The sequence below is a fragment of the Carassius gibelio genome, chromosome B7, assembly GCF_023724105.1.
Source record: "Carassius gibelio isolate Cgi1373 ecotype wild population from Czech Republic chromosome B7, carGib1.2-hapl.c, whole genome shotgun sequence".
NCBI classification, from domain to species: domain Eukaryota; kingdom Metazoa; phylum Chordata; class Actinopteri; order Cypriniformes; family Cyprinidae; genus Carassius; species Carassius gibelio.
Window position 1 is genome coordinate 11,257,693 of NC_068402.1, and position 27,230 is coordinate 11,284,922.

The 27,230-nt window shown below is 37.9% G+C and overlaps 1 protein-coding gene across 2 annotated transcripts in view; it reads left to right on the forward strand.

Moving 5' to 3' along the window:
* Window positions 1-27,230, forward strand: part of exoc6b (exocyst complex component 6B) — a 97,849-nt gene that overhangs the window by 12,754 nt on the left and 57,865 nt on the right. For both annotated transcript variants that reach the window (XM_052560144.1, XM_052560145.1), the window contains exons 2-11: window positions 1,547-1,712; window positions 1,842-1,889; window positions 1,993-2,083; window positions 2,426-2,471; window positions 4,591-4,795; window positions 16,386-16,541; window positions 19,406-19,474; window positions 24,702-24,785; window positions 25,813-25,859; window positions 26,422-26,542. In XM_052560144.1, coding sequence (XP_052416104.1) covers window positions 1,547-1,712; window positions 1,842-1,889; window positions 1,993-2,083; window positions 2,426-2,471; window positions 4,591-4,795; window positions 16,386-16,541; window positions 19,406-19,474; window positions 24,702-24,785; window positions 25,813-25,859; window positions 26,422-26,542 — 1,033 coding nt within the window. The remainder of the gene's footprint in view (window positions 1-1,546; window positions 1,713-1,841; window positions 1,890-1,992; window positions 2,084-2,425; window positions 2,472-4,590; window positions 4,796-16,385; window positions 16,542-19,405; window positions 19,475-24,701; window positions 24,786-25,812; window positions 25,860-26,421; window positions 26,543-27,230) is intronic.

Below are 27,230 nucleotides of genomic sequence, written 5' to 3' on the forward strand. Positions count from 1 at the left end.
TTGTTAAGTTAACATCAATCATTTTGGGCTTTGTTAAAACTGTGTCTGATGAGACGGGAAACAGTAAGAGGAAAGAATCGGGCATAAGTACTTTGAGTCAAGATTATTTAAATGACTTATCGATGCACATTATAATTTTTTTTTCTAATTAAAAAATAATCCCTCATAAATATCTCCTCATTGATGATGTACATCGTTGTGAGTGCTGGCCAATCCAATATTTCTCGATTGAAAAAAAAAAAAATCAAGTCATTCCAGATTTATCTTGAGAACGTGTTCTTTTGTCTTATAACAACTTTTAAAAGTTGAGTATTTGAGGCACATGTCTGCTCATTTGTCTGTCCCAGTGGTGTTTTTTTTTTCTGTACAGTGCTCACATTTCCTTCCAGCATCTTCCTCTAGATAAAAATGCTAAATTCAGGTTGGGAAGTGCGTTCACCTTGCGGCCCTGGATTTGAGGTGTGTTTACTGTGTGTGAGTGTTTGTGGAGGAAGCCAGCAGTGACGTCAAGACTGTGCCAATGGACGACATTTCCTGAGCCACAGGAAGGCTGTGCTCAGGTGAAGCCATGTCCTGGTGTGTTTGTGTCCTGAATTAGTCTGTATCTTACTGAAAAGGACATAGTTTGCTTCCCTGACAGTCCTCTTCACTATGACACTGTCTGTTAATCACGGTACATTTTCATACGATGATAACCTCTATCAGGGGAGAGAGATATGTAAGTCAAGCAGAGAGGGAACGGCTCCTCTTGCTGAGTCCTGATTCACCTTAAACCTGCTTCCCTTACTATCGTATGCTTTTTTGTTCTGTCCATTGTCACCGTTAGCTTGCTAACTTGCAGGTATTAAGACAATGTTGTTTGTGAAACTGTTCTGGGCATGGTCTTTATTGAGAAAAGCACCTTGGTTATAACCAAACCGAATTGAATCAGATCTAATCTAATTGTGGTCTATTGTCACTTATACTGGAGACTTGTTATGGACCTCAGTCAAGTGTGTAAAATTAAATATGGAATCTACAAGAACACATGCTGTGGGTATTCTTCTTTGTTTGTAGAGCAGAATATGGATATTAAACTGCATATATTTTAAAATAACCCTTGTTATATGCGGTGTTTGGTCTGTTTTCAAATGGAAAAAAACATATATGCACTTGTTCTTGTCAATGTTCTTGGATTCATCTGAAGCGCTAAGCTTCTTGAGGAGTTTTTATTTTATATCTTCTACTGCCATCTGGTGGTAAACACCTAGTGTCATCGCCAATGGAGAAAGATTTGACGTTTTACAGAGACTTCATTAGCATTCACTCACTCTGTCCATTTCATTTATAGTGTTGTTGATTATATTACATTACTTCAAAACCGTTAACGAGCAACCAGGCACTTTATATGTCTTTTGATAATCTTTTCAGGTGTCCGTGTACGTGTGTAAATGGTATAATATGTTGCATGTAGCATTGATGTAATATAGACTGCACATATTTATATATATATATATTAGTAATTTGACACTGTTTTTTTATTTTGTCCTTGTTTTTTTTTTGGAAGGTCTGTTTATGATGGACAGGAACATGGACTCTTCATGGATAAACTGGAAGGGCGGATCCGCAACCACGACCGCGAAATTGAGAAGATGTGCAACCATCACTTCCAGGGCTTTGTGGACTCCATTACTGAGCTGCTCAAAGTGCGCGGAGAAGCCCAGAAACTCAAGGTGCAGAAAGACCTGATCTAAAAAAAGATTTCAACCACTCGTGTTTTATGTCAGGAAAAATCCATACATATATAGTTTGTGTTTCTGTTTTGATCATGCCTGGATAATTGGTTGCTTTGTCTTCCTCAGTGTCAGGTGACCGAGACCAATCAGAAGCTCCAAAATGATGGCAAGGAGGTGTGTGCGTAGTTTAGTCTTTGATTCAAAACATGTTACATTAAAAGCAAATATCTATTAATAACATTAAGCATTATTAAGATGGTGGTTATGTCTTCTGTAGCTCCTGACATCGATGGATGAGCTGAGACAGTGCCGTCTGCAGCAGAGGAATATCGCCACCACCATCGACAAACTCACACACTGCTTACCAGGTCCAAACCTCAGGCCTCTCTGCCTGAGCGCTTTCAATCTATCTGCTATTTGTTGTATTTACAATAATGTTCAAAAGTTGTTATTGATGCTTCAGCAAGGTAATTAATACATCTATTTAAAATAAATGCTCTTCTTTGAACTTTCTATATTTATTGAAGAATCCTGAAAAAGGTTTTACACAAAATTAAGCAGCTCTACTGCTTGAGCACGAAATCAGTATATTAGATTGATTTCTGATTCTGAAGGATTATGGGATCCTGAAGATTGAAGTAATGGCTGCTGAAAATTCAGCTTTGTTCTGTATTGTAATAATGTTTAACAATCTTATGTCTTTCTTGCAGTGTTGGAGATGTACAGCAAACTGCAGGAGCAGATGAGGGCCAAAAGGTATGACATCTGCACGTGCCTTTTTTACAGTATGTAAGCTGAAGATGAGCACTAGGTGGCACTAGAGTTAAACTTATCAAGGTTGAACTGAAATACACAAGTGCAGTGCAATGTCCAAAATATTTTAACACCTTTACTTAAAAAAAGCTAATCTGAGAACAGGACATTCCCAGCTGGGAAAGAGAGAGAGCGAGGTGTTGATGATTAAAACAGACTGTAGACCACTGGAGTATCTCATCCAGTCTGACGTGACTGAAGCAGGGACCAGACAGACACAGAGAGAGAGTTTTTCAGATGTCTGAGATGTACAAAGCAGCATTTGGCAGCTGTCAGGAGTCAGAGACACAGAGGACACATTTGGATTGGATTTTCTTAGCTTTAGCAGCTGCATACATTGAACTGTCCCAGCATAATCAGGCATCTTTTTTTATTTATGATTTTTTGTTTTTATGGTAAAGGATAGTAGACGTCTAATATAAAGATGGAGGGAGTGAAAGGGGGAACCAGGTGGAGATGATATAGGACTTTAACCTGCATCTTCACGAGCACTCAGCTCTTCTATACAAGCATGTTCCAACCCTCAGGGGCCATATGTGAAAAATGTGAGAAAGAAAAAGAAAGATTATACACAATATAATATGACTGTTAAAGTTAACTGTAAAAATACATTTAGATTCAATGGAAAATATTCAGACATTTAATCACTTTGGTAGGGGGTAGAATACTTCATACATTAATCCATTGTCATGTATTTGGCATTTTCTCTTAAAAAGTAGAAGTAGTTCTTTTAATACGTTAAAAAATATATAATTGCCTTTATATAAAAAAAAAAGAGTGTCCCTCTCTACGGAATCATCATATTAGTGTATCAATATTGTTGTCCACTTAAATTGTGTTTCAAAGTGCCACTCAAAATGTTTTTGAAGCATTGGGTTTGGTGTCTTTTCGTGTCCTCCGTGTGACCTGAGCATCGGCATGGGCCTGCAACTTTTCCATCCATTTTGGTTTTTATTTATCTCTGCTCTCCATGTTTCTCCATCTCTCTCTCTCTCTCGCTCTCTCGTGTGCTTGGTTTTGCCATTAGCCTGGAGGTAGCAGCAGGGTCGGCCAAAAGAGACTCTCTCCCCGGCGTCGGGTCTGCTGTGTAATGTTGCGTGACTCTGATGCTGTACTGAGTGTGTGTGCGTGTGTGTGTGATGAGCATAGCTCATCTCTGAGATCATCTTGATTGGGTTAAATTGTTATCATGCTGAGATCTAAGTCTTTAACCAAAGGTTAAAAACATGTACTGCTTGTGCAAGGCTCAACAGTAAGGATGGCCTGGGGAGAGTTTTGAGTTTTGGGTCAGTTTACATGACTGTCATTTGTCTTTTAGTGCAATCTTATGTTTGTCAGTCATGTACAATATGTGTGTTTTCATGCTTAGCAAGGATTGTAATAAATATAACACAATCATATATCATATATCATAAATATAACAAATAAAGGTAACACTTTATTTTAGGGTCCAATTCTCACTATTAACAAACCATTAACTATGACTTTTCCCTCAATTAACCCCTTATCTGCTGCTTATTAATAGTTTATAAGGTAGTTGTTAAGTTTAGGCTATTGGGTAGGATTATGGATGTCATGCATTATATGTACTTTATAAGCACTAATAAACAGCCAATATGTTAATAATAGACATGTTAATAAGCAACTAGTTATTAGTGGGAATTGGACCCTATACTAAAGTGTTACCCAAATAAAATATTTAAATATTTAATATTTAATATAAAGAAATATAAAAAAGTCAAAATAATATATTTGTTATATTTTTGTTAAAGTATAAACAATCTGAAAAAAAGTTAAAAAAGTTAATAACATTTAAAAAGTAATACTAAATATTAATGCACACATATATACAGTATATATTTGAAAATGCATCAAGAAATATTGTGTATTTACTAATTAAGTTCTTCATATAAAATAGTGTTTATTACATAAAAAGTTTTTGCTTTGTCGCCGTTGAAAAACCTAATTGTTAAGCCCTGCATGTGAGGTCATTAATAGTGGGAAAGTTTTTGAAGTGACAGATATGTGCAATCATTGCTGATCCTGCTGTATTTTTACCCAGATACTACCCAGCACTACGAACCCTGGAACAGTTGGAGGAGAGTTGTTTGCCTCAAGCTGGATCATATCGTTTCTGCGGCATCATGTCAGAGAATATCCCACGCCTGCGCACACACATCAGAGACGTCTCCATGTCTGACCTCAAAGACTTCCTGGAGAGCATCCGCAAGCATTCGGATAAGATCGGAGAGACTGCCATGAAACAGGTGTGTGTGCTTGTGTGTGTGAGAGAGAGAGAGAGCGAGAGAGTGAGTAATGCCTGGAGGTGGATCAGAACTATTCTTTGACCGCTGCCTCATGTGCTCGCATCTGACCTGACGACTGGGTTTCAAAGTGAGGTCCTGAGAGAAGGACAGAGTCCTTGTTCTTCGGTAGTTTAACGTGCTTTTGCCCCATTTTTCCTTTCATCTTATCTCTGACCATCTAGTCATCTAGTCTGGAGGAAAAAGAGCTACCAATCTGTTCCGAATCAAAGATCGTTTCAGGTCGCTTTTGTTTATGCCAGAGGAATTGAGGAACACTGTGTATGGACACTACTTCAAGGACAGTGCACGGAGACACAGAGAAGACCCAGGGAACACATATGAGAGAAATTGAGTGGATTTTTCGTTGGAATGCAGAAAAGTCCTCTGCTTTCTTTTAAAGTTATTAGACCAAGATGGGGTGAGGAGTGCATTAGAATATGAAATGCCAAATAGACATTAAGATCTCCCAAGCACTATAAAAATCTGGCCTTGCTTTTTCCATTCTATTTAACATATCTTTTTTTACTTTCTTTCTTATCCTTCTTCACTGAGGAATAAAACTAGCCGTGATAGATGTTATTGTGTGAAAGCTGCTTTGGTGGTGGTTTCTGAGGCAGGCATTAATTTTGCTAAACCTATTGCACATGAATGATACTAAAAATCTTGAGGCTCACTTAGAGGAAAATATAATTTTATTGGGCAGATATTTTTTGTAAAAATATATTTCCAAATTCTTAATCACAGACAAAAAAGTTAAGGAGATATTGAATATTGTTGGACAGTAGGGGGCCTTGAAGCCAGAGATTGAGTACCGCTGCTGCTTGGTTAAAACCGTTTAGAGATACCTTAGCAACACCTTTGAATCTTTTGAGCTAATTTTGCACAGGCAGTCGCCACCTTCCCATTTTCTTCAAAAAAAATCCTCTGCTCTACTAATCGCTAGCAGTTCCTCTCAATATGGACCGGTTGCTGATCCTAATTATGAAACAGTGGGGAGTATAAGTAGCCAAAAAGATGTCACAGAAGAGATCAAATATTCCTCACTGAAAAAGACCAAAGCCAGGCGTGCACGTGTGTGTGATGCCGTGCTACAACGTGTTCACTTTTTTCACAGTATTTTCAAGAACACAAAAGCATTGATTCTTCTAACTGACATTTTTCAGTAGTTGAAGTTGGTTCAGCTTTTAGTGTAGCTTTCCCAGGTGTTATGCAATGAAACACTACATGGCTGGTTTTTATTTCACGTTTTATTGTGCATGCAGCTTTACAGCCAAGCGAGCTGAGGAGCTCTCCTAAACGGTCTTCTGTCTTATATGAAGCGTTGGAAATTCAACCCATTCTCCTGTTAGTTCAGTCGGTTTGTTTAAATGAAACGATTCAAGAAATGATTTACCCATTTGTGTCCCTGTGCAGAAGTGAGACACATGTCTTCTTTTAACATAATATAGAGTTAAATTCTGCTGATGTTTCCGCCTATATCCTATTTGTTAGGATGCATTGTATTGAGTTTTTTTTTAAGATTGATTTTTGGCATTTCTGTCTTTTTATTTTGATAGAACAGTAAGTTTTTAAAAGAAGAGAGTGCGAGAAAGAAGGGGAACAGGACTGGGAAAGGTCGATAATCTGGGACTCAAACTAGGTGCACCCAAAGTGTCTATCACCACTGACAGTCTTCTGTTTATTATTTGCATTCCTGCTTTTATGAATGACATAATCATGTAGTTTTAAATTTAACAACTGATATTATCCTACCAGCTTTAATTTAGTAATGTAGTTGGCTGCTTTTTGTTTCTGGGACTAGTTTTGTAACTTTTTCTCAAAAGAAGCTTTACTGTACTTTAATCACTTCAAATTATGAGTCGCATGTAGCTTGGAAAGCTAGAGTTTCAAAGTAGCTTCCCCAACACTGGTCTCTGGAAAGTTAATTTGGTCTCTGATGATGTTGAAGAAGAAGAGGGCAAGTTGGAGAATCAAACAATATGTGTATTCATCACTATACTGAGGTACAGTAGATGCGTGTTCTACCAGCAGGTTTTAATGCATTCACCTTCTGACGTGAGCAAATGCATGTGGACACCATGAGTTGTAATCAGAGATACCCGTTTGTTCTGTTGCTGGTCTGCTTCCAGTCGCACCGGCCCAGCCTTTCGTTCCACTTTGTCCCTTTTTCCTCTCTCCTCATCAGCCTGCGCCCTGGTCCATAGTTTGAGCAAACTGTTGGCTCCCGAAGCTCTGGTACTTGGTGAGTTTCGACCGGTCCAATCTGGATGGTGGGGACTGTTTAATTTGAGCTCTCTGATGGTCTGCTCTCGGAGTCTGATCATCTGCTTTGTTTTTCAAAGGGAATTCTCGTCTGTTAGTTTGTGTTCTTCCTTTAGTGCCATGTGGTATCATTCTTTGGAGTTTAAAAAATTATTTGACATTTTATCCTTAAATTTAAAGCTGACACTTTTTCCCATTTAGTTTTTGTAAGGATTATTATACAGTAGCTATCAGTTCAACATGTCATATTACAGACCTGCCTTATGAACCGGAATATAACTTAAAGTTGTACTGTTTAATGAAGACATTACATGATTGCATTAATATTTCTTCATATTTTTCTATATTATATCTCCAGTGTAGTGAATACAACAAGTGAATACAGTAAAATAACTATTTTCTATATTGATATATTTTTTAAAGAATGTGAATTATTCAGAATTTCAGCATGCTTGACCCAGGTCTTCAGTGTCACGTGATTCTTTAGAAATTATTTTGATATGATGATCTGGTGTTCAAGACATGTCTCTTACAATGGAAAAATAAATATTTTGTAACCGTGTAAAAGTACTTTCTGTCACTTCTCATCAACTTCAGGTTCAAATAGTAAAATGTAAAATGTAATGCTTGTATTTGTTGCAATTTTTCAGCCTGCCCACCACATGTGCCTCTAGGTGTTTGGAGTTTGCTTGGTCTAGTGGGTCATCTGTGTTCAGTATTGGGATTTGTTAAAGCGATTAAGGGAGTTGAAAAGAAGTGAATCACGTAACCGGGTGAAGGGTAGATTTCACAAGATGGAGTCAAATTGGGAACAATCGGTCAATATCCCACTTTTTTTTTTCATAAATTTCTACTGACCGTAACAAAACCCCACAGAGAGCCATGCAGATGCGCAAATAAGTTCTTGTGCCATTTTAAACCATTTACATAAGCTGCACGGATTAATCCCCGAGTGGAATATTGGTTGGATGCAAGGTGGAAGAGATTGCCAAACCGATAATGAAACACACTGGTCCATGTGATTTTGGTTATGTATTTTCTTGGGTGCCTGTCCTACCCTTCCAGTGGCCTCTGGCTTAGAGCAGCTAATTGTACCGGACGGTGTTCAAACCACTGATCTTTAACAGAGAACTGGATTGTTCATGACGTTATAAAAGTAAACCCACCGCACCGCCATATTGGTATCCCCATACATTCAATTGAATTAATCGGATAAAGTGCACATTTAATGAGAAAACAGTAATTGAAGTATCACTGTACATGCTTACAATTTAAACACTCTAGGCGTAACCTTAAAAGGTTATTTATTTAGTGTCAGGAATTTCCCCTGTTTAATAAAAAGTTATGTTCATTACAGTAGCGAACATCAGATGAACATGATAAACATCAGAGGGACAAGACCTCATGACAAAGTGCTCATTCTGAAGTCTGAAGAATTATGCTTTGTATAACAAGTTACACACATACATTAATTATGTAATTTTGTTTGTGTTTTAATTCGTATGGTAGGTTTACTGCAAATGTTTCAGCAATGATTTCGTTAACAGCATTCATTTTGAAGCAGGTAATAGTTTAAACGGTGCTTAAATTAATTATTAACATTTTACATGGAAACGGCAATGCTAGTAAACATTTACACAATTTTGGAGAGTCTGAAATAGATGTCCCTCAATCAAGAAGTTGATAATATACACATCATTATTCAGAGAAATAACTGACTAACGTTCCATACAGTACGGACTTAAAGACTTGAAACTTTATTTCTGAGATGATGCACGGTAAGTTAAGCTTTTCATTTCAGTTTCAAATGCTTATGAAAAGCATCATCAGAATAGTCACAGATGTATTATACAAAAAGTATTCTCGTCGCTTCATAACGTTACGGTTGAACCACTGATGGTAGATGGACTATTCTGACGATGCTTTTCATATTTTTATGAACTTTGACATTATATTTTACTTTGTAGTCTATAGGACAGTCACAAACCTCCCGGTTTTCATCTTAAATATCTTAAATTGTGTTCCGAAGATGAACAAAGCTTTTACGGGTCATGGTAGTAAGTGATTAATGACAAATTTTTAATTTTGGGATGGAGAATCCCTTTAACGATTTAAATATATCGCTTATCCTACCCAAAAAGACCATAAACATCGCCGATTACATCTGAAGTAAAAATTTAATTACATACACCTTACCTACACTTATACTGATTTTAGGTCAGTGGTTTGGCTCTGACTCAAGGGTGCTCTCTGCCGGTACAGAAATTTAAGATAGCGGCTTGAACACTTCTGGTGGCTTCACTGTCCGTCTGCAGTTTAGAATGCATTGAGCGATCCAGTCATTTATTTATAGATCAGTGTTTCAAGCTCTTGAACACATGCTTCGCAGCATGCACAACAACCCAGGCAAATGCACACACACACACTTGTGCCATCATACCCACGTGGTGTCCTAACCATGTTCGGCTGTTTGGGTTCAAAACATGGTTAGCTGCTCTTCCTCCCACCCCAGCGGCCTTCACCATCTCCCATCACGGACTTCCATTTGACCCAGATTCTGCTGAGGCTGATGCGATCCATGTTTGACCTAGTCTTGGCCGCCAACTTCAACTACCTCTCGAGTCTCTGAGATAAGCCTTGATCCAGAGTACGGCTGGAGCTGATCTTCAGCGACTCTCTTTTGGGAACATACTGTTTGAATGAATCGTTCTCCACTGGAGCCTGACTTCATATCCCCAGGTTTATCTACTAATAAAAGAGTGAAGGGAAATGTGTTTTGGTGGAAACTGCAACTGAACCTTAAGTATCTGCTTTAGCTGAGATTCCAGGTTCAATCTATATGTCGTTTGGCATGTATTAAGTAACTGTTAATTTAACACTGGTTACAAATTTCTGACCATGCCCAAATATGAAATAAGGTTTTCAGTTCAAAAGTTTGGGGTTAGTAAAAAGTTGGTAAGAATTTGACATTTTTGAAAAGAGTCTCTTATGCTCACCAGGGCTGCATTTATTAGATGAAAAATACAGTAAATACAGCAAAAATATTATAACAATTTAATTTTTTTTTCTGATTTCATATAGAAATAAAGCTGACTAATAACAGCCATTATTCCAGTATTCAGTGTCACATAATCTGTCAGAAATTATTCTAATATACTGTGCTCAAGTAAAAGGTTAAAAATATTTTCAATGTCAAAAACAGTTGTTTTACTTAATATTTTTGGGGAAAGCATGATTTCAGGTTTCTTTCTAGAATAGAAAGTTTCAAAGCTGAGTATGTATTTAAATCTATTTTAGGTCAATTATATTTCCTGTATCAGCAAATTGTATTGACTTTGGGATTTGTTTTCACTTTGAGCATTAAGTAACCTGCCCAAAACATTATAACACTGCATAGCAATGTGCTAAAAAAAAACCCTCGGAGTACAACCTAACAACCATATACCAGCACCCTGGCATTATGTCAAGGAGTTTTACATCACTTACTTTTTCTTCAAAAAAATGTTCCCACTTATTTATTGACATGTAAACCAATAGAACACCTTTTATTTGATCTCAACTCATTTTTTTTTCACTAGCAAAGGTTTTCCACCTTGTAGTTTCGTTTGCATCCAGTAGGTGGCAGCAGAGTTTATTCCAGACTCTGCCCGTGTCTGCTGCTCTGTAATATCTCCCGCAGAAGTGGAATGTTGGTGTAGAGTTAAACCAAAATTCAAACTCCAGTAACCTTTGAACAAAGTGGCCGTCCAGCCGGCACTTGCCAAAGCCTCACATTCCTCCTATTAAAGTTTGTTTTCTTGCATGTCTTTGAGTCCTGTAAGATTTGTCGTATTGGCGCGCGTTCACGTGCGTGTGTGTTTTGGCTGTAACTCGGCACGTGCTGATTAGAGCAAAGCTATGGAGTTGTTCCTCAAAAGTAAACCAAGTGAACGATAAATCAAGCTCTAATGTCACCTTGCACAAGCATTCTGTTAACTTGGAGAATCAATCTGTAACACTCTTAGTTTTGATTGCTGACACAGACGCTGGCTCCTGGTTCAGACCTGCGACTTCTCCTTGCAAACAGATGTGACTGCTCTGCTTACATGTTGGCGCTCATTGTGGCCTTTTTGCAGCTTCAGTAGTGGTTTCTGCTGTTAAATACAGGAGGGTGCCGTCGCTCTTTCTCCTTTTTTGTGGGTTTCTGCTCCAGTGGTTTTGTGGTAGAGTGACGTTGGAGACGTTCTGACTGTAGAAGCTAGAGAAGAATGGATTGGTTGCTCTTTGCTGACTGATGAAGAACAGAGCGCCTTTTCCTCCCATCATTTATGTTTCTCTTCTGTTCAGGGGTTTCACTTTTCTTTTTTGCCTCTGTATTTGTCCACTTTTTAGTCATTTTTGCCCATCCATCACTGCATATTATGGTCACATTGTTAGTGTAGTGTGGAGAAATACTTGAAGTTTCCACGTTCTTCAGGCTGATGTCACAAGACAGATGGCATTTCTACTACCACTGAATACCTTTGGGCAATAAATCGGTTATTTCAGGGCAAGACCCTCAACCTCAAGTGGATCCACTTCCCTTTCCAGAGCAGAGATGGCTTCTCTTGAGCTTTGGATGGCTCTGCTTCCCTCCTCCCTGCTCCATTCTTCCATCCTCAACTCCAGAGGAGCGAGAAAGCGCGCGAGCGAACCACTAATAACAGAAGGCTATTTGTCTAGGGGCTCTGTGATCCAGACGTGCAGACTGGTTCCTATTCCACTGGAAATTAGGCCCAGTCTCTGAGCCTGTGATTGTTTTAATTCCACTAACAAATGATCTGAAAATAAATATATTGGGAGATCCAGTGCTGTAATAATGGCTCCATTGTAAGCTGTGGAGCACAGAGAGTCTGTGTATGTGTGTGGAGTACTGTATATAGAAGTGGTTAGTCAGAGATTATGTTATAGACCTCAAGTTTGAATGTGAATCTTCTTTCTCTTTTGAATCTTTTTCTCCCCCCACATCCCTTTTGTTCTTTGAGTCACTTTTATCCCCTTTCTATTCCAGTTATGTTTTATTTAACTCTGTTTGTATGTTTTGTCTCTAGGAACACATCTGAATGTTTAAATGACAAATGTTTCCACTAACTTCAGAATGACTGCTAAAATACTCACTTTGTCTTCTGCTTTGTGTTGGTTAGAGGTTGGTCAGGGGTTGGTTATATCTACTATTAGTAAATACAAGCAAATGTTTGTGATTGAATATTTAACAAAGCTGGAGTGTTCAGTGGGAGACTGACCCACCTTTTTAGCAGTAGTTCAAGAATTTTTTATAAAACAACCATGGAGTACAAAACTATTGATTTATAGTAAGTTTAAGTATACATAAAAAAAAAAAAAATATATATATATATATATATATATATATATATATATATATGCTTGTTAAATGGCACAGTTTTTTATATCAGAAAGTACACTCTTTACATCAGTCAGTCAAGCATTATTTTAATTATTATTTAATAATAGAACTTAAGTAATGATAATAGTAACTTTAGATGACTAATAAAATCATTTGTTTGAGATTGTGTACATCTTTTGCAATGGTTCTGGGAAGTTACAAACATAACCTAAAACATAACCTAACATAACATAACACATGGTGTTTTCTGGGTGCAGATTTAGTCTTCTCTCATTTGGAATTTGCCATCAATGTATTTACAAAGTTACATTCTTGTTTAAATCCTGAAATTGCAGCTGTGGATAACTAATATGCTATTCTTTTTTAAATTAAGAAGTTTGGTCCCTTCTGGGGATCCTGAAGGGAAGACATTTTTGCAGCATTTACTCATCCCGTACCCCATCACTCTGACGCAGATGCCTCTACTTGAGATGAGGGGGTGGAACAAGACAAGTTTAAGTAGAATGTAGAATTGTTGGGGACAAAGTGATGCTCTTCTTTCATTAAAAGATCAGGAGCAAAACATTGAGATATGTGAGAAGTATGAACAATAATGGGCTTGAACATTGGGATTAAATGTCCTCATCTCTTCCTTTTAATGAAGCCCTTTAATTCTGATGCTCTTAATGGGGAAGGAGTTCTGGAGTTGTAAAATTCTCTTCATGTGCCCCCATCCGATACACCCTCGTCCTCGCTATGACGCACATGCCTCTACTCGAGATTAAAAGAGGGACTAGAACTTCAGACATGTCTAAAGAAACAAATGGAGCACAATTCTAAGATAAATACAATGACATCACTCAATCTTTACGTAGTACAATTAGTGCATTTAGACCTTCTCGTTCTCAAGAAGAATAATCAGAATAAACCTTGTAGTCTTGACTCTCTTTTGTGGAACTGCTGAGCAGCTACAACATCTACCCTGCATCCTGTTGTCGTTACTTTGTTTCTGTTCTGTTGTCCTCATGGTGTTGAAGTTTCCTCTCCATTCACTTTTTCTATAAAGAGGCCCTTTTTTTTTGCTTTAAGAGCCCTCCAACCCTGAATCTTGCCCCTCACCAAATAACTTGAGGGGTCTGTAAGGAGAAAGTTGCGTGAGCATTGACCTTGGTCATGACGTCAGACGGTGTTCATTAAAGAATAGTGTTCTTTTGAGAAAAAAACTAATTAGAACTCTCACGTTTTGCATTTGGGAAGTCCTTATTCACAGGTGCCTTTCTCTTTGTTGGCACTGATGGGAAAGACGTGCTTTGTCAGTGTGAAGCACAATATCGCTATTGATTTGGAATGTCACAGGGAAAAAGATAGACATAAGCTCAGACTTTGTTCCTTGTTGAGTGCATGATTGTGCAATTAATGAATACTAAACTTTTTTTTTTTTCTCCTTTTCTTTTTTCACCCCATGGTTTATTTGATTGATAATATACATTTCATTGTTATAGAATTAAGTGTTGTATGCCTTTTAAAATTGTTTTCATAAATTAGTATTATCTTGAGAAATGTTATTTTTATTTTTATATTTGGTGGAATGTCATTAGAATTTTGTGTGTCTATCTAGCTATCTATCTATCTAGAAAATATTTACATGTATATATTTATATTCATATAATTTATATTGCATGTATAAATATATTTTAAAATATAAACAATTTTTTTCTTAAATATATACACGCATATGTGAATTTATATTTACATAATAAATGAACACAGTACATACATTCTGTCAACAAAAACTTTTATTTTGGATGCGATGTCATCGTTTGACAGCATTAATACAGTCATAGCCAAAAGTTTTGTCAGTGACATAAATTTTGTGTTTAAGTTTGCTGATTCAGTATTTGTATTTTATTTCTCCACTTGTTTCGATGGTTATACTGAAAAATAATGAAAAAGTTTGAATGGCTTCTATTGGCAAAAAAAAAAAAAAAAATGAGTCAATATTTACAGTATATTTTATTCATAGCCTCTGCAATTTTCTCTGGCATGCTTGATATTCGTTTTTGGGCCCAATCCTGACTGATGGCGATCCATTCTTGCCATATTAGTTCTCGGAGTTGATCATAATCTGTGGGCTTCTGCTTGCCCACTCACGTTAGTGTTGAAGGACTGAACACAGGTTCTCTATGGGATTGAGATCCGGAGAGTGGCCTGGCCACGGATCCAAAATGTCAGTGTAATGATCTTTGAGCCACTTCATTATCACTATTGTTTTGTGACAGTGAGCTCCATCATGCTGGAAAATTCATCACCAAATTGCTCATGGATCGTTGGAAGAAGTCGCTCTTGCAGGAGGTTTTTGATACCATTCTTTATTCATGGCAGTGTTTTTGGGCAGAATTATGTGAGAGCCCCACTCCCTTGGTTGAAAAGCAACCCTACACATAGATGGTCTCAGGATGTTTCACTGTTGGCGCAACACAGTACTCATGGTAGCGTTCACCTTTCAGATTTTTCCAGATGTCCCAAACAGTTGGAAGGGAGCTTCATCACAGAAAATAAATTTGCACCAGTCTTCTGCTGTCCAATGCTTTTACTTCCTGCAGAATTTCAGACTGTTCTTGATGTTTTTCTTGGAGAGAAGTGGCTTCTTTGCTGTCCTTTTTGATCCCAGGCTATTGTCTAGAAGTTTTGGCTATACTGTGCATGCAGATGCTCTCACATCAACCTGCTTCCATTCCTGCGGAAACGCTACACTGTGGGAGACATGATTCTGTAACTGACTCCTCAGGAGGAGACGGTCCTGGTGCTTCGCTCCTAAAGACTTCTTCACTACAGTCGAACCTCTCTTCTTGAAGTTTTTGATCTGGTAAATGGTTCTTTCAGGTGCAATATACTTTGTAGCAATATCCTGGCATGTGTGGCCATTTTGATGCAAAGTGACGATTGCTGCACGTGGATCGTCTGGTTCTACTGACATATGCGCACAGTTGAGGAACCCTTGCACATGCGTAGTAAAAGTATAACCTGTGGGGAAAAAGGCGTTTTAAACCTTATTTTGGGGCAAAGACCACCTTGTCAGTCTGAAATAGCTGCCCGGAGGCATTGCCAAGATGGTGGTCGAGTGGCACGACTTGCCTAAAAGGACTTTACTAGTACTCATTCACACTTTTACGTGCTGCTGATAGGATTAGACAGTTAATCCTCGCTGGTCATTTTGTGTCAGAAACAAAAAACTATAAAAAAAAAAAAAAAAAAAATGTTTTGTGAAAAGTTAATTTTTTGGCCAATGAAGCTTTTAGAAATTATTTAAAATGAAGATGCGCAAATAAACGCTGAAAATGAACGTGGATTTGCGCATCTTATCAGTTAACAATGGCTCTGTGTAGTAACAGCTGATCTATGTGGAATCACGCACCTGATGGAATTTACATCTGATTAGAGAACTGGCTTTATTGACGAGATGCGCATAACGATCGGCCGATCGTGATCGGAGCAGCCCTAGTTGCTTCCCTACTTTGAAGTGCATACAAAATATACTGTATATGTATATAAATTAGGGTTGGGCCGATAGATGATGCCATCATCCATCGCCGATGGGTGATCGAGATCACGATGTTGCACAAGCGTACTGTTTATACTTTGGATCAGTTTTTACAACACATTTTACTAAATTATGTTTGCTGATGCGAACGTTGTCCTTTGGCACTGCACCACATCAGCTACACCTCCCCAATAAAACCCCCCTGCCGATGTCATCGTCCATCCCGATGTTTCACTGTAGACATCATCCGATGGCAAATTTGAAGACATCGCCCATCCCTAATATAAATGTGTGTGTGTGTGTGTGTGTGTGTGTGCATGTGTCTATAATTCAAATATTTTTTACACACGTTCCCTTTCACATGTGTGTTTGTTTTTGTTTTCCAGGCACAGGTGCAGATCGCTCGTGATAATGCAGTGACATCACAGCAGCGATCAGTGAGCGGACGGAGGATACGAAAGGAGGTGGAGAGAACTGGAAGCAACCCCTTTTCAGAAAAGGATTCTGGGATACTGGATGTGGAGGATGAAGAGAAAGATGAGGTGAGAGAGGAGATTTTTTTTTCAGGAGTCACAATAAAACCATTTTTTTACAGGCAGTTTATGAAACCAGAAAAAGAAAATTCATGTAAATGCATCTTTTTGGGTATTATTCTCATTTTCTTTCTCAGTTCTTTGTAGAGATGGAAATCATAAGGAATACATCGATTCTTGTTCTGATTCTTCTTAGGGAGGAATTTTTTTTTGTGCTTTTGAGACCAAATAGAGATGAACCGATCATGATATTTCATGGCTGGTTCTGCTTGCCATTTTTAAAACAAGCAAATGAGCTGATTTTAATACCGATTACCATTTATTTTGCCAGTTTAGTACGCCTTTAGTGTGTCTCGTCTCTGTGTAATGTTCTATTTATAGACTTCGGTCCAGAACAGAGATTGGCTGAAAGAAACGAAATAAAAAAAACTAGTCTGTTGCTGATCACGTGTTTGGATCAAAAACTGTCCAGTTCAGAATGATGGCCATATGACTGCTGTTCCTCTTACACCACAACTCATAGAATGTTTCTTTAACTACATGCTGTCAAATGAACAACTATCCTTCAGCACGAAGTAATGGTTCCTGGTTAAAGTATTAGTTCACTTTCAGGGTAAAAATTTCCAAATTATTTATTCACCCTCATGCCATCCAAGATGTCTTTCATTCTTCACTCAAAAGGAAATTAAGGTTTTTGAGGAAAACATTCCAGGATTTTTCTCCATATAGTGGACTTCAACAGGGACCCACGGGATGGAGCTCCAAATTGCAGTTTCAGTGCAGCTTCAAAAGACTCTACTCATACCCAGCCGAGGAATGAGGCTCTTATCTAGGGTCTAACCACAAATCCTCATCTTGCAGTAGCTCTATGATGTGTTTCCATAACTTTACACATTACTTAGTCACAGTGGAATGGTCACATGTGACAGACAGATTTTCTCCTCCAACTTCAAAATCATTTCGACAGTTTTTTTTTTTTTAAGTGCGTTTGATTTTAATCTTTGCACGTTTGCTTTTTAAACACTGGGATGGTACTTTCACCTACATCATGCAAGTTGTGGATGCTCATCGCAGAACGAGTGCAAGACTATTTTTTATTAGAAATAGATAAAACCTAAATGGAGAAAAATCCTGGAATGTTTTCTTCAAAAATCTTAATTTCTTTTCTACTGAAAAATGAAAGTGAATTATCGGAAAAAAATCTGGAAGTCAACTGATCCTTTTAGTTTGAGTTAAACGTGAATGAATCACTCAGCTAGTAAGTCAGATTTATTCAGCTCTGACTGATTCATGTCTTCTGAAGAATCGACTTAGATCTGCAAAACACTATCACAGTATTTTACAGTGTTCCATCCACGTTAGCCAAAAGTCATGGAAATCATTCAGTTCCATTTAAAAAATAAATAAAATAAAATTGGAACCATTTCTGAATATCGATGAATCCTAGTTCCTCTGTCAGTGTTAGTCCCTTTCTCTTGGTTTACTCTAATATCCCCATGGACTTGCTGTTGGGCTGCCTGCCCAGTGCGGGATCCCCTCCCTTTCTTAATGGAGCGTCTCAGCTCTGCAGTTGTTTAGTGTCATTAGGACTGCCCCGCTCCTCTGAGACGTGTGGAGCATGCAAGACGTGCTCCCCAGCTGTGGCTGCCGTCACCGGCACTGAGAGAAGAGATGATTCCCGTCCCGGTCTCGCTTAGCTCCTGAGAGACCAATTGAAGTGACGCAGTCAAGACACTCTGAGACGGTCTTCATTGTTTATTTTAAGTTTATTTTGACGTGCTCAGATAAGCGTTGTTTGTGTTGTGTGACTTTTTCACTTGTTTTGACATGGTGTTTTCACTTGGTCAGACCGAAGCAACACAAGTTTGGCACTTGTTGTGTTTGTACTGAAGCATTGGTTATGGACTTTTGTTTTCTGTGTGCGTTGTTATTTTGAGTGGACACTTTTGCACTAAAGCAGCTGAGAAAAAGCTGCTAAATAAATGGGAATTTGTTGACTAATGTTGCCATCTCTTACCCAATTTCATGATGTAGCAACATTGTTAAACCATTTTGAAATCTGTTTGATCAGCTCTCAACATTTTGATGAGTCAAAGTGAAAAAGTGAAAAACTTACCTTTTAAGTGACCCTGGTAAGGTTAATGCTTTTTGCCCTCTTCTTTGACCTTTCCCCCTTCCCTTCCATCTAAGCTTCAATCAGCCTGTGCGTCATCATGTTTTCCTCTTCTGGCTCCTGTTTGTGCCAGTCCTTAATCTCCCTGAATCTCTGCACTCGGGGGCTTCCTGAGAAACGGGTTGTATCCAGAAATGCAGATCGTTGCCCGTTTAATGACCCCATGCCACCTGAACGATGTCCCCTTGCGCCCCTTTGTCCTGTCTGTAAACTGTTTCTAGGGGAGCGTGTTAATGTGAACATGCCGTCCCTGAACCGGACAGACATTTCCAGCGCCGTCCCAGTGGTGCATCAAGACTGAATTGTTTTTTCCACATTCTCTCTGGGTTATTGTTGGTGGTGCCATAACATCGTTGAGTTTATATGTCCCTGGTTGCCATTTTGTGGGCACCAGATCAAAGCTGACATTGTTTAGTTGTCCATTTTTTTTGCTTGCTTTTAGAAAGGAGTCTTTCCTTACCGGTAAGGTCAAGGGTGGCTCAGGTCAAAGTGATTGAGAAAGAGAAAGAAAACATATTTTGTGACAAGTTAAATCTGGGAAAAGCTATTACACTGCATTCAATTGAATGATCTTTGAATTCAAAATAGATTCTAGGTTGAAAAATAACATTTCATATTGTCTGTTCCCAGTGATTTCCTACTTTAGTGCTGCCCATCTGTACAGGTGATGTGTCTCTCATTGACTTGCACTGTATTGCAGATTCCTGGTGCACAGGACCTGGTGGACTTCTCTCCTGTGTATCGCTGTTTACACATCTACACTGTATTGGTGAGTACTGATATTTTATTTCAGTTTTTTTTTTTTTTCTCAGAATATGACACCTGTGTGGGCCCTCATGCTCACACATATAACCTGCACTTTCTTCCCCAAAACATCTCATTGCAATGTGTGGTACTCAGAGAAAAATGGCTTTTATGTTTTCAGAATATGCTCATGAAAATGTGAGTTTGTGTGAACGAGTGTGTGAGAAGTTGTTCATGTAAAATGTGTGATACATGTTAATGTGACATTTTTACATTACATTACTAATCAAAATGTTGGGGTCCAAATGAAATAAAAATACTTTTTAAGCAAGAATACATTATTTGTCATCAAAAGTGACAGTACAGACTTTTGTTACAAAAACATAAATGTGAATGTGAACTTTCTATTAACCAAATAAACCTGAATAACAGTAGGATGGTTTCCATAAAAACATTAAGCAGTAATTAAATCTTAATAAAAAATATTTATTAAGATATTTATTAGATATATTTATTAGATATTTTAATATATATATATATATATATATATATATATATATATATATATATATATATATATATATATATATATATATATATATATATATATATATATATATATATATTTCACAAAATAACTGTTTTTATGGTATTTTGATGAAATAAGTAACTTCGGTGAACACTGAAAAAATGTATTTGCTCCAAACTTTTGAACGCTGGTGTGTGTATGTTTAAATAATTTTGATTCTGTGTAAGGTTGCATGATTAATCGAAAAAATCTAAATCGCCATGGCCAAAACATAACTTAATTTGAAGTCAAAAGGATCACATGCACTTTTGAAGTTCTTGCTGAACATGGCAAACATTTATTTCATTGTGATTTTTTAATGTCTATTTGTTTTTTAAATTATCTGGATATTAGATGTTTTTTTAATATCTTATTTCTAATTACAAAATTGCAATAATTGACAATAATCAACAAATCCTGTAGCCCATAATTGATGTATTTCTCATCTGTTAATACATGCTAGCTAGTGATTTTAAATCGAAGCAGTAACCACAGTTGTTTGTTAATGACTTTGCTGAAATTTGCCAGTGGAAACTGCTCCATAGTTTACCAGCATGTTCTCCACCCAAATGTACCCTGGAATGTTTCCTGCACAAACAAATATTGCATTTGACACAGCCACAAGTAATGAAAAACACTTTTTAAATGCATCACTGTTAATTTATTACCTATTAACTTGCTAGACACGCATTTATGGAGTCAAGAGTCTTTAAACTGTTTGCTTTTGTTGTATGCTTCAAAATATGACCAATAATTGTGTGTAGGTCTACGTGCTTGGGTGGGTATTTCTGTTTTTTTTTTTATGTGAATATGCACGTGTTTGTTTTCGGAGTGTACGTGCTGACAGCTCCTCCTGAAGACTCCCGAATTGTTTGAGTTGGTGGAATGTTTTAACTTTTATGACCCTGTATATTTCAAGTGTGAGCAGACTAACTGTCATTACTACAATGGTCTTTGTAATGGAAGCTGGTGAGAATGGTATGCTGGGGAATCGGGGTAGAGAGGAAGTCTTTAAAGTTCACGTCTTGCCCTTTTTTGACCAGGTCTAGGAGCCGTCTGAGGACGCAAAGGAAAGGGAGGAAAAGTAAAGGACAAGAGTTGTTTGAAAGTGACCAGGGAGTCATAGAAGGGACACACACAAACACTGTCTTGAGGTTATAGGAAAGAAAGCAAACAAACGAGAAAGGAGCCCCGATAAGCGAGTTGATGTGTTTCTTTTAAAGAAGGAATGTTCGAGTTTTTGTGTGTCCTTTCCCTGGTGACCCTTGAGTCACCTCAGACCCTGGGAAATCACACTGCTTACTTATACAAAAACAAACAGAATTGCACTTTATAGGTCCCTGAAGGACTTTTTTGTTTAAACGGTGGGCACATCCACTTGAATGCCAGTGTTTGAACGCACATATGGCATATACTTCCCAATCACTGTATATTCACTGTCCTGAACGCCCCCACAGGAAGGAAGTTGTTGAGGCTGTTGTATGTTTATATGGCGATCGGCCTTAGTGTGACATTGCTCCTGATAATTTAAACAAACTTTATGTAAACACGGCTACTTGCTACTGTAAAAAGAGTGAGTGGGGCTGAGAGACACTTGTGAAAGGGAGGGAAATGAAACAAATATAGAAATTGTTCATGACCTTGGTGCTTTAGATGTACAATGGGCTTTTTTTGGGGGTCTGCTCTGACTTCTGAGCTGGCTGCTCTCCAGATGGCCCAAGCTGGGAATTGGCAGGAGACACTGAGGGGGTTCACCTGGGTTTCCTTCATACCACAGGGCTGTGACCCGGCCATAGTGTCCCTTGCCTTTTTTTTTACATCTGTGTGAGACAGTACAGGCCTGTGAGGCCTGGAACTATAAGTGTGGAGGGACAGGAAGTTGAACTCCCGTTGGAAAGTCAAGCCGAGGGATGGAAATAATAAGGATGGAGAAAGAGAACAGGACAAGGAAGAGGTCAGAGTGCCAGAGGGTACAACCTGTTCTTTGGTCAAGTTTGCCTTGGAAAAACTTCAGTTGAAGACGATGTGTTTTAAGTTTTTCTTCACACTGCCGTCAAAGAATTGACATTTTTATGAATCTGCAGATAATAAAGTTCAAATGAACAGAGGAAAAACATTATTCCTCTGGAGTGGTAGAATTAAAAGAGAACAGGGGACAGCAATAGAATAGAAAACAGAGAAAAGAGGAAGCATGAGTTGTTGAAAGTGTGACCTCTGTGCCTCAAGGTCTTGCACTTACCGTAAATGCTTATTGTTTTTGCACTTCCAGAAAACAGCCAAACTGAAATGGTGTTTTCCTTTTAAACCAGTCTGACCTCAAGTGCAGCCGCTGAGATTTAATTGGCGCTACTGTGTCAGAGATCAGAGGCTGATCGAGATCTCAAGGGGTCATAGTTACGTGCCGACTCTGTAATTCATTTGAATTCTTTCTGTCATGTATTTAGTCCATTTTGACTTGTTATTAGAATGTATTGGTGGTTGCTTTAGTAGCATTTTGCACAAGAATACACTGAATTTCTTGATCAATGTGTTTAAAGCTGCACACGAGTCAATTTTCTGGACAAGAACATCTGATAGATTAAATTGTATTCTATTACTTTCTCTCTTACTCTCCTGTACCCTCTTCCAGCTTAAACTCCTCCTCTTTACTCCTGATGGAACTTAAGGTCTGAACAGCATCTCAGTTTTCTGACTGTACTGGTCTGTGTTCTGATCAGTGTAAAAACAGGTTGGTTGTGAAGGGCCAGCTGCAATGAGAAACCTTGGAGAAGGAGAACCACAGTTCAGGCCTCCATCCTTCTTCTCCGACCCAGAGAACCACACCCAAAATTCAGCTGGCCAACACCACTGTATCTGTCACTGTCTTTATTAGTGGAGCTCTGGAGATCTGGGGACCTAGACCTCTGTGCAGGGAAGTTCAGCTGAACTTTAGTCCGCATCTTTCTTCAATAGTTGACGTTGGCACTGTCCTCCTTTGTTTTTGACTGTTTAGGTTAAGGAACATCTATAAGAGATGGAGCATTTGGACATGATTAACTGGGTTTAGACTGCAGTTGGTAGACCTGCTCTTCTCAGTCCTAGTAACCGCAGAAGAGCTTGCATAGCCAACAGGATGGACACACTCAGTTAAATTCCCTTCATACAGAACATGGCATCCTTCTCAAACATCCTTTTTTCCTTCTCCAAAATTTCTTTTTAAGGATTCTGAGGTAATACACATCCTGCTTCAAAGAGCCAGTGTTGTCAATGACCGTGTATTGTGTAGGAGTCATTTTGCCCCACTGTGGACTTTTCAGTTTTGGGGAAGCTACTTTAATTTATGGGCAGCTTACAGTGTGACAAGTTGCAGCTTCAAAGTAGTCATGAATCATTAAATCCATTTTTTTAATAAGTTGATGAATGAACCCACTGGCTAAAATGAATCAGACTTCCCAGCACTTTTTGTGAGAAATTTTGTGTGGAGCAAGTTTCTTTCTTTCTTATACTTTCTTCTTATGTTCCTCACTGAATTGTTTCACCTTCTGTCTTTCATTGTGCTCTGAAGGCCTCTGTGGTCGAAGCAGAATATCTGTTCGATCCCTGCTGTTATTAAAGGTTTAAAGTTGTTCTGAAGTCATTCAAATTTATATAATGCTTTTCCATTTCTGTGCCCACTTTTTTCTCCTTCAATTCTTATTTCTCAAACCTCATTCTTCCCCACACATCATTACATTTGGGTGGTCTGGGTTAACTATTTGGGCTTTGTAACCAAAATGATTACTGGTTTAAGCCCCCAAGGGACTCCGTATTACTATTGTGCCGTTACTGAAGGCTCTTGCATAATAAGTATGCTGTAATTCGCTGTAGCATCAGCTAAATGACAAGGTTGTAGACTACAACTCTATTCAAAAACCTAGTGAGTTTTTTTCATAGACAGCATTTAAGTCATCATTAATTAACCAACGTGAAGGCTGCATTATAATTCATTTCATGTATCCTGCATTGTGATTTAATCAGTGCAAAAAGTCATTCAAAATGGTAGAAAAAGTAAAAGTTGTCTACTAGGAATACTCATTTTATATAGTGCATAAGTCTATTAAAATTTTTTAAAATATTGTACAAATAGACTATAGACTGTGGACCAGCAAAAAAGCTCATTAGATCTGAAACCAAGCATTTACGAAATGGTTCTGTGTGGTCAAGTCTTGTTCTGTTTTATTATCTTTGTCGAAGAGGTATAGTCACCCGCTCTGGCTAGATAAATTCAGAGGCCCTTGACTGGAAATAGCGATAAGTCCCACCGTACTGCCACTGTTTTCTGCTTTTATCTCTGTTGCTCTGTGCATTACGGTGTTGTTTCTGCACTCTGTTCTGACCGGGACGTGTGTGCATGTGTTGGTGTCATGCCTAAATAGACTTTGATAACAGTCTGTGTAAGGCGGACAGAAACTGCACTCTGGGTTTCTGGAAAAAGGATAAAGTCTTAAAGCGCTGAATGTAGGCCTTTGTTTTTAGACCACAAGCCTTTGGTGCTGTTTTCTGAATCGTACTATGAGATTAGGAGAGAGAAATTACCCGATATGCTCTCTTTTGAAGTTTAGCACGGCTTCTGTAAAAATCTGTTTTCCTGTGTCAACTGCTTCTCTTAGTTATAAACAGCCTTATTCTCACTCGGGTGTTTAGAATGTGTGTCTGCTTTACCCAGGGTGCCCGGGACACGTTTGAGAACTACTACAGGAAGCAGCGGCGGAAACAGGCCCGACTAGTGCTGCAGCCTCACTCTAACATGGTACGCCATCACTCGGCCTGAGCACATGTTTTGTCTGACTGTCTGTTTTACACCCTTCGATCATATTCACTGCACTTCCCCCAATCACTAACTAACCGCACCTCAAATAAACTCTCGGGAGCTGTGAGGTAAGTCATTATCATTACATAAAGTACAACGTGCTTATTTGAAAATAGATGAATACAAGAGACTTGATATGTATAGTTTATTAAGGGCCTCAAAATATAGATGTTCATATATAGTTTTCATTGGCTAGAACAATGATTGGAAAAGGATGTGGGAAAGTTGTTCCAGTTAAAATATAACTCAGCTGTTGAACACTTAAGTTTTCCTTATAGCAGAGCTGAACTGTACATATTTTCCAAATTTCTTTCTAGTTTTTTTTTTAATGGCTCTGCACTTAATGTCATTACAAAATACAGTATACAGTACCGTTAAAAAGTAAGGTTAGTAAAAAAAAAATTATTGTATTCAGCAAGTATGTATTATATTGATCAAAAGTGATAGACAATTTACAGTGTTACAGATGTTTTCTATTTCAAATGGTTTCCATCAGTATACTATGAAGTGGCACAACTGTTTTCAGCACTGATAAGAAATTAAATTTGACTATGAATTAAAACAGAAAAAAATAGTTATTTTAGATTGTAATAATATTTCACAATATTGCTGTTTTATTTTTGATCAAATTAGTGCATCCTTAGTGAGCACACGATTTCTTTTCAAATTTTTGTAAAAATTTTACAGCCCTTAATTTTTGACCGGTAGTGAATGTTGAAGTGTTGTACAGGTATTTTGTTATTTGGTCAGGGATATGACTGATTGAGGTAACAAATGCAACTTTCTTTCAAATAAAGAATTAATTCTGACACAAATGAAGAAATGTTTGAGGTCGTAATTTAGTTTTTTTTATACATATATATATATATATATATATATAATAAAAACCTTAAAAAGAGCTGTAATAGTAGACTGCTCAGTTAACTCATGTTCATAAACCCTTCTTTCTCTTTCCTGTGGTCTCCAGCATGAAACATTAGAGGGGTACAGGCGCTACTTCAATCAAATTGTCGGGTAAGTGCAGTGCACATTTTGTTTTGAATGGCCAAATTAACAGAAAATCAATTACACAAGCTTACTACATTCATTTTTTATATAGAAGCGAATTAAAACAGCCGAAGCATTTTTTTGGCTCGACGTTCAGACCCTCCCTTTAGCCAGACGCTCCCTTTCCTCTGGCCCTTCCTGATTCTCCATCCCAGTGCTGCCGAAAAACACTCTTAGCTGTAGAATTTATGGTTCTGGGGATGTGGAGTGGCAGATTGGTGTTATTCCGAGCGTCTGAAGGGGAATATCGGAAAGGCTGGTGTCTGGAATAGAGGCTTCTACAAACATCCTAAGTGGCACAAAAAAAGTCTTAGGGCACTCGCACAGTAGGATCTCTGGGATTTTGGGGGGGAATGTTGCTGGGATGTTCAATGACTCTGGCTTTTGTGTGCTGGAAAGCCTAAATGTGCCCATTTGGGATATTATTGACGTTGTTTAATGATATGGTAAAATGTACTTACTGTTTCTCTTTCATACCCTTTCCAGCATTCTTTAATTTGTTCTGTATTTCCCTGTATATGTCCTGCAGTTTTTTTGTAGTGGAGGACCACATCTTGCACACCACACAGGGCCTGGTAAACCGGGCTTATGTGGAGGAACTGTGGGAGCTGGCCCTCTCAAAGACCATTGCAGCCTTGCGTACACATTCAGTATGTCTGCACACTACATGCCTAACATACACTAAGCAAGCTGAGCTGATCATTTCTATGGCCAGCCTGGAAGGGTAATGGCTTCCCTCTGGAGTTTCTGATGGGTTTTTAGGATTGTGGTTTTCTAGTACAATAAGGTGTGTGGTTACCATTACTTGAAAGATACTATAGTGTTTTATTTTGTTATATTTACAGCATACACTAAAAGTTAAATGTTTCTGTAAGAAATCTGTTATGCTCCTTAAGGCTGCATTAATTGGTTCAAAAATGGATTAAAAACAGTTAATATTCTTAAATTTAAAATGTTTTCACTTTCAGTATTTTAAAATGAGATGGCAAAGCTGAATTTTCAGAAGCCATTGTTGCATGATCCTTCAGAAACTTTTCATGATTCAAATAGAAAATACAAATAAATTTATAAAAAATTTAAATGGAATTATTTTTGTAACTGTTGATCAATTTTAATACATACTTGTTGAATAGAAGTAATAATTATTTCAGAAGGAAAAATTGGCACTACATTTTTAACAATAGTTTAAATTACACACAAATGTACCTTACATGTTAACATGTCATAAGTAGTAAAGAATAAGAATTATTGTCAGAATAAGTAAATGCACATCTTTGTGGTATTTGTTGTCCTTCTGTAACTAGCAAACTGCAGACCTAATTTTACTATTAATTTAAA